The sequence below is a fragment of the Sparus aurata genome, chromosome 17, assembly GCF_900880675.1.
Source record: "Sparus aurata chromosome 17, fSpaAur1.1, whole genome shotgun sequence".
In the NCBI taxonomy this organism is placed as follows: Eukaryota; Metazoa; Chordata; class Actinopteri; order Spariformes; family Sparidae; genus Sparus; species Sparus aurata.
Genome location: NC_044203.1, coordinates 22,000,698 through 22,008,890, shown reverse-complemented (window position 1 = coordinate 22,008,890; position 8,193 = coordinate 22,000,698). Strand labels below are relative to the sequence as shown.

Genomic DNA, 8,193 nt, shown 5'->3' with positions numbered 1-8,193 from the left:
TGAAAGAATCAGCTGTAAAATGGTGGAGTAATTCTTTTGGGTGTCTCAACCACCTTGAAATTATTCAATTCACTGTCATAATTTGAGCCATTTGGCACAATAACATTTGGAAAGTGTAAAAGAGGTTAAATACGTTTATCCCCATTCAAGTTAGCTGGGCACTAAACCGTAAGTTAACTGGCTCAGTCGGCGGTCCAGGGATTTTCACAGCCGGGAAGTTGATTTATTTTGGCTGCAAACACCACTGAGTATCAGAATTTAATGTGTATGACACCTTTAAACTGTCCCCAATGAGTCCATTGTCCATAGTCCATACATTACCCACAATACCATTTAGCCACTGCTTGACATCACTCGAGGCAATTTATCAGATAACATGCAGCTTCCTGTGGAGCCACAAAAGTTATTTTCACATAATACTCCTCAATACCTATCAACACACTATAAAATGCAAAACTGGTGAAGCTGCCTTTTAAAATATGTACAAGGCAGTTCGTATTAAATACTGCTTAGACATTTATGCATTTATAATAATGTCAGTTGTTATCACAAAACTGTAAGAGGGGCATTCTGCTGTATTTTTACTTTTAATAGCTTTTCATTGAAACAGAATATTGGTCCTATGTGGTTTTTCTCCATTTACTCAGGTCAAAGATCTAACACTTCTACTCTTACAGCACTGCAGTATGTCAGGCAGTGATTAACAGATACTCTGTCCCATCATAGTCAGCCTGCCTATTGGGATGAAATCTGTCAATGATCATGGAGGCCGACAGGTGAAGAGGACCCACAAAAATCCAATGTTATGATAAGTCAGTTTATCATTAAACTGACAAGTTTTCTGCTTTACATCATCACCAGCAATAAAGGAACCATAAAATAAGAACATAATAACAAATCGCAAGTAACACACACCTCCTATCAGAATTGTTAAAGCTATACTGGAAGGCAGGTCCGCGAAAGTGGTGCCCTGTACCTCCATCCTGTTGTCACCGGCTCATATCCACTATAGAGAGGGCGTGATACAACCCTGAGGGGCTTTCCTGCCACTATGGGCTCACAGAAGAGTGACATAGCCAACTGTATTGTTTGGTAATCCGGTCTTGGGGGACATATAAACATTCTTACTGAGTTTGTTCTAAACCACAGAGAGCAAAATATATCAGCAAACGAAGCAAAAAGTTAAAATACTTCTTACAGAGCCCGTCGTTTCTCTGTCCTGCCCCTTCTGTCTGACCAACAGTCAAAACAGGGAGGTTATGAAAAAATACGTCAGTACTTTTACTTGATTGACATCTGCAACTGTAAAATAAACAATCGAGAACTGTTTCAGAAGTAGACATTAGGGCCTATTTTGTTTAGTATATTGATCCACAGCAATATCACTACGAAGTCAGAAAGGTAGGTGTTCACTGTAAAGTCACTAACAGACACATGTAGCAGGAAAGATTACGAGTCAAGTCAGCGAATAATCCTTTCCAGTGGAAATTGGGTTTTCAACGCTGATATCTTCAGTGAATTCAGTTCTAGCAGTGTGACAGTGGACAGAGGTTGTTGCAGGTGGTTTTAACTGAAACTTGAAAACAACTGCCCCCCACCCCCCCCACCCGCTTCCTCGTCCTGCATTAACCACACACGCACACACGCACACATGCACACACACACACACACACACACATACACACACACACACACACACACACACACACACACACACACATTTTAGACACTAGTTGCGTTTCCACCTGCACTTAACTGAGGTTAAAGATGTGAGGGGCCCTCAGGAGACCACCGGGCATGTACTGTGATGAGCCCACACTCAGAAACCACACACCAGACCAAACTGTGTGAGAGCTCCAGTTAAGTGCAGTTACAAGCATGCAGGGTCATAGCCAATAATTTACTGAGAAATAAAGACTCACTCAGCTGCGCCTATATTTGAAATGGATGCAAAAAGAATTTACTCCGCAACTGTCACATTGATTTCAGTGATTATTCAGAGAAATGACAGAGAACATTTTGATCTGCGTCTCAAATACATCGGTGGATTTTACACGAAATAAGTCACTGATATAACCAGCGATGACAGCAAACATTAAAGAGACAACTGATTCATTTTAAGATCTTCTTTAATTTTAGATCTAGCTTGAATCGAGCAAAGTTAATTGCCATGTCTTTTTCTGTTAATAAACATCAACATTACTTCACTGCTGGAAGTGCAACTCAGTGACCTTGACGACTTGTGGAAAAATTAAGAGCAGTCTATTAACTCAACTCTTAGTTGCAAGTAAAAGTATCAGAGCCTGGTTCTTGTTGGCTGGCTGAGTAGCATTTTGACAAAACATAATTAGAAATAAGATTAGAATTTTTTTTTTAACTATGATTTTAAATCCACAGAATCTGAGAGTAAACAAACCATATGGTTACATGAAGCTAGAGAGGTAAAATACTATAAATTAATTCAGAAATTCATGTTTAGTGGACACTTGAGGTGATTGTTGACTGAAGTTTAGACTTTGGGACCTTCAGCGTCTATTAAATTAAGTTTTGGTTTATTCTCAGTGAGGAAGTTGATGTTTGTTATTGTGGTTGCAGGCTCGCAGCCACTCCCTATGTAAGATGGCCTCTCTTTAACAAACTATTTGCCTGATGGTCTAGTACCGACAAGTCGCAAATAAATGTGTCTCAGCACATTAGACGGTGTGTTTGTTTGCAACTTTTGATCTACTTGTCCATCTCCTTCATACTTATCTTGTGTTATAGACAGTGAGGTATTTTTCTGCTTTAAATTCACAGACTAAATCAAGATTTAAACACACATATTTGAAATTTGTTCCCAAACTGCCAGTTGTCTAAAGCAGCGAGGTCTTCTTTTTCCCCTACCCCTCAACATGTCACACACAATGTAAACATTATAAGTGTTACACCAACAACAGTTTGGTGTTGTTACATTTACACGCAAATACAAAAAATCAAAAGCAATGCTGTCCTCAATAGTCAGTACAGTGTTTGTATAACCCAAAACTGCTTATTGCTTCCAGTTGTCATATTTTTAGCATCAGGTTTTGCAGCAGCTGCCAGAGCAGCACAGATCTCTGTGATGTGGACAGTGTTACTTTTTACAGCATTTTGTGGCATGCCTATGTCTGAAGGCTGAAACTTGTGTCAGTGACATACCAGCCTATCAACGACATGAAAATGCTGCTATATCATGATGATTTGGGGTTTTAACTCAAGATATTCTCATGATCTCAAATCCAATTAAAATGTGTTAGAATGAAGCATTAATCTCTCACTTTTCAGCTGGTGGAACAAACGATGCATCTGCTTCATTTAATCTCTTTGATTACATCAGTTTATTAAAATGACAGCTGAGGATTCAAGTTTCACAATAACCATAAAATCAATACATACTGCATTGGAGACAAAAAGCATGACATTCTGCATTTTTCTTGAGCAAATTTTTCAAATTAATTTAAAATAATTCGAATTCAAAATCAAAATGCAAAAATGTAAATGTAATTATAGCAATTTCACTAATCCTTATTACATTTTCTAGATATACTGCCAGTTATATTGACAGGTAAACTATCAACTCGGATCAAGGGACTGATTAAAAAAGTTTACAAATATAGTTTGGAGTGCTAGGTATAGTTTGATAATACAAAGAAAAACTCAACATTATCTTTTGAAGGGATCCACTCAATTCTTTGTTGAAAGGTCTGAAGCAAAAACCCTCAGTATATAAACCAAAAAAGTTCCCCGTTGCAAACAATTTCACTTGATGACAAATAAATTAAACACATGGTTTGTATAATTTATACAATACCGATCAGTGAGGCTTTATTAGAGAAAACAAAGTATTAATGTACAGTACGTTTTGAGCAATAACCTCACTTCAAAAGGCCCAAGTATTATATCTATAAAACCATCAACATTGTTGAACTTTGAATAAATAAACTTCAACAATAAGCTCAATAAATAATGTTAGGATATGTACTGTTGATGTGTTAGTGATACTAAGAAGAGGTAGTCAAGTAAAGGTACTTCATCAACCAGTACACTTCGTCAGTAACAACAGGTCAGCAGAGACTGGTGAATATGAGGATATAATAAAAGATCAACACTGTTGTATTCAGAGAAGTTCCCTCTTAAATACACATTCCCCCAAAAATACTGCAAATCTATAAGACAGTCACAAACGCGCTCGCTCACAGACACACACACACACACACACACACACAAACGCACACACACACACACACACACACACACACTTTGTGGTCTTGACTCGTTGACAGTGTTAGTTGGTGGTAGGATGGTGCATCTGTGTCAGCCTCCCAGTAGTAAGTGGCCGATGTTGATTGACACGAACAGTGCTGCACAGAAAGAAACAGGACAGTGACAAAACAGCAGAGCAGAGAGGTGTCCAACCACAAGCTTCATCAGACATCATGGCCATCAGACATGGGATGTATGTTACCTGTTGTTTCTGTGTGGACTTTGGAGCCGTCGGTGCTGGTCACTTTACATGTTATAAATGTTTTTCGGCCTTCCTTCCTGTCCAGAGTGGATTCAAGCAGCACTGTGCTTCCCAGTGGGATGGGGCTGTGGACAAGACAAGTGTGTTAAGTCAGGGCAAACTGACCATAGATGATGATAGTCATAATTTGGCAAAATTATTATAGTTTTTTTTATATCCGTGAACATCTGGAATTAATTAAATGTTCAACGCAAACAGTCCTAAATAAATATCTAATAATCCTTGGCTCAACACAAAATGCAAACCAGTACATTTACAGTCAAACAGCAGTGTTAAAATTACACAGATCACTGAAATGTATCTTTCATTTGTGTATTCAATCACTGTAAATGCACACTAAACCAACCCAGACCTGGTTGACACTTATTTTACTTCTAATGAAATGCCTGATATGAACACAATGAAACATACACCCTGCACATGGTAAAATGCACAACTTTCCACTAAAACAAATGAGGTTACACAGACACACAGAGGCTGCTCCTAACACTGAGATGAGATCATAAAATTATCAACAGGATATAATATTTAAGCGAAGGTAAAATGAACAAAACAAACAAAAAAAAACAATGTTTAGCTAAATGCTAAAAAATATAAAGCAGCATTTACATTTTGGCTAATATTTTAATTAAACAAACAAGATTAAATCTGCTGGACTACATGTCAAAAAACAATCTGTTCCACAACAAATCAACTGTTTAAAGTCAAAATATATTCTTTGTGTACCTGCGGTAGCTGATGTTGAGGTTGGCAGTCATTACAGGTCCAGAGAGTATTGTTGCATGAGTTCCTGTCACAGTGTCAATCATGGTAGCTATTGCCCCCCCGTGGACATGTCTGGCAACACACACAAATCCAAATTTGAAAAGTGGTTTTGTGAACCTTGCAGATTTAAAAGTCGTCCATTTCCATACAATTATTTTTTTAATGATATATTTATTTGTGGGCATTTTTGCGATAAGTTTATACACAAATGTGTACAACATCAACAGTTATCTCACCCTGGTGGCCCCTCCAGTAGATGTCCAGCCTGGAAAATGCACACACACTTCTTCTCCTCACTGTTAACAAACAACACATACTCAAATGCTGCTCCCGTCTCTTTGATGTTCCGGGTAAAAAGACGAGCTTGTGACTGGATTATCTTACTAAGATACACTCCACCTGATGGAAAAAAACATACACGTGAACTGTCAGAGCATCCCAGGAAATAAAATAAATAACATAAGAAAGGTGCAAGCAAAGGTCGTAGAGCATGAAATATTTCAATTATGATTTAATGTTTTATCCAGACGTCAAATTAGCGTACTTGTATTCCTCTTTATACCAACAAGGAATTGGGAAATCAATATATTGTGATATCAAAAATATAAATAGGTGAATACGGTTATTCTGTGGTTCAAATACATATATTGCCATTTGGTACGTTGTAATTAAATAAATATATGAAAGAGTTGATTTAAAGTCTGACAAGTTCAAGTTAAGTTCAATCCTAAGAGCTCAATCCATTCATTATTTTCATAACTCAAGCACCAGCACTATGCCAACTCAATTTCATGAACAAAACAAAAACACAGACAAACATCCAATTCAACGTCTGCACTTTTACCTGTAGCATACTTGAGTAGGCGATTGTAGCTCGGCAGTCTCCTCCAAGGCCCTTCCTGTTTCTCTCCTGCCTCCGTCTCCACCTCACACTGGCTGTTATAATGCTCGTACAGCCGCTTCATTTCTGAGCTCCATGAGGAGTTAGGCAGGCTGAAGTCCCGGGGTTTGGAGAAGAAGGGTGATGGAAGTGCCAGCTGCAGAGGTAAATGTTTTATCATCCAGTTAGTTATTGTAAATGGGATTAAAAAGGCTTTTTACAGGGCTAGAGACTAGCTTTCATACTGGTAGAACTGGCGTGCCTAAATATTTCATTTAGGTGCCTATGCATATAATTTAGGTTCACCCAGTAATGCATTTGAATTAAATGTCTTAATAAATTATGTAAATGAAGGGTAACAGTGTAATTTAATCAGAAGAGTAAGATCTTCATTGACTGTTTTTTTATGCTTAAGAAAAAAATAACTAAATCATCAAACTCTCTTCATTTTCACGACGGAATAAACTGAACAAACATACCATCTTAAAGGACAACTCAGTTTCATAGTGTTTTACTTCACTAACAGTGTTTGGGGACCTTAATTTCCTCTGAGAACAGTTTATGCAGTTATGAAAATAAATATTTATGTTTGTATCATTACTTTATTATTATTGTAAATACTCAAATTCTTAGTTTGAATTTCTTGTCCAGAACGACATAATGCTCCTTAAACATCAGAGAAGGTTCAGCCTGTCCAGTCATAAAGATTAGAGGACCTTTCTTGAGATATGTTCTCTCCCCTCCGTATGACCTTGTTTTCTATCTATGCTAGAACTGTAATAAATAGTCTGTTTTGGTAAACAGACCAGAGTGATTTATTATTCATCATGCCGTCAGAGAGGTTTCTGAGGTTGTCAGAGGTGTTACTGCTAGACTGCTTTATATTAAAATTAATTTGAAAAATTCTTGTGTTTGTAGATGTAGTGGGCAAAACATCAGAAACACCTCTAGATATAATACATTCCAGTTCAACAACAACACCACAAACTACATCCCCAGTGACAAACAGATAGATGATCACCTCTCTTAACAGGGTACCAAATACACTGACCACTTAGTGCGTATGAGTAAGAATATAATAACAATACAAACTGACATATTCAGTGGTTTACATTTTAGCTATAGGCCCATTCATAAAATACATGTCAACAGACTAAAAATGCCTTTACTCTACATGGCTTAAAATTAACATTTTTACATGTTTTGGCAATATTGACTTGAGTTGTATTTTACGTTTCCCTTGACAACCCGAGTTGTTTACACTATTTACACTGTACTAGAGGCTAACTAGAGAAAACTCTGGAAAGGGAGAAAAGAGAATGAGTTTACATGGCAGATGAAACCCCATTCAGAAAGATCTTCAGACCAGTAATTTCACGCACTTTCTTCCAAACAGTAACGTTACATACCCCCATGCTCCGTACAAGGGTGCTCCTGACTGCCACGCTGGTAGCAGACGGCTGGCTGAGGTGAGCCTTCATGGGAGAGAGAGAGCCGAGGCGTTGGAAGCCATTAAATACTCTACCGAGGCTTCTCGCCATCTGTACACTGACGAGAATGGAGGGAAACCTTCGCTGACACTGTCTCTCACAGAACTGCCTGTGTTTTCAGGTAGTAAGCTGATGTTGTAACAGTTAGCAGGTGTAGCTTTAGCTAGCAAACGGTAGCTAACACCTAGACAGCACTAACGTTGTAATAAAGAATCAGCTGCTATATAATGTCGACGGAACATGTTTAACACATGTTTGTGTTAGTCCATGAAAATTAAAATACGCCCTGTTTTGACACACTACTCTTGTTTCACCGGTGACTTTCATGTGTCATCAAACTGGTCAGCCAGTTGTCAACTTCCGGCACGAGGTTTTCAGTACAGCGTCATGGAGGTCACATGACTTACTCCCTGTACTGTGATTGGCTGCGGGGCACACCGTAACAGTGCCTCACTTTTTCCAGTCGGTTGCGGTCCTGAAAATGAATGAATATTATGTGTTAGGAGCAGTGTTGA

At 38.2% G+C, this 8,193-nt stretch overlaps 1 protein-coding gene across 1 annotated transcript; it reads right to left on the bottom strand.

Moving 5' to 3' along the window:
* Positions 1-3,808: 3,808 nt before the first annotated feature.
* Positions 3,809-8,073, bottom strand: them4 (thioesterase superfamily member 4). Its single transcript, XM_030392513.1, has 6 exons — positions 7,598-8,073; positions 6,153-6,345; positions 5,545-5,707; positions 5,270-5,380; positions 4,484-4,608; positions 3,809-4,379 (listed from the first exon to the last, which is right to left on the bottom strand). The coding sequence occupies exons 1-6, from the start codon at positions 7,727-7,729 to the stop codon at positions 4,333-4,335; spliced, it is 771 nt and encodes a 256-aa protein (XP_030248373.1). The 5' UTR covers positions 7,730-8,073; the 3' UTR covers positions 3,809-4,332.
* Positions 8,074-8,193: the final 120 nt, after the last annotated feature.

Bases quoted from the DNA above. Each gene is read 5' to 3' on its own strand.
- them4 (XM_030392513.1), bottom strand. From the start codon at position 7,729: ATGGCGAGAAGCCTCGGTAGAGTATTTAATGGCTTCCAACGCCTCGGC. The intron at 5,708-6,152 runs GTAAAAGTGCAG...TTTTTCCATCAG, and splicing joins CCTACTCAAGTATGCTACAG to GTGGAGTGTATCTTAGTAAG. The intron at 4,380-4,483 runs GTAACATACATC...CTTTCTGTGCAG, and splicing joins AGTCCACACAGAAACAACAG to CACTGTTCGTGTCAATCAAC.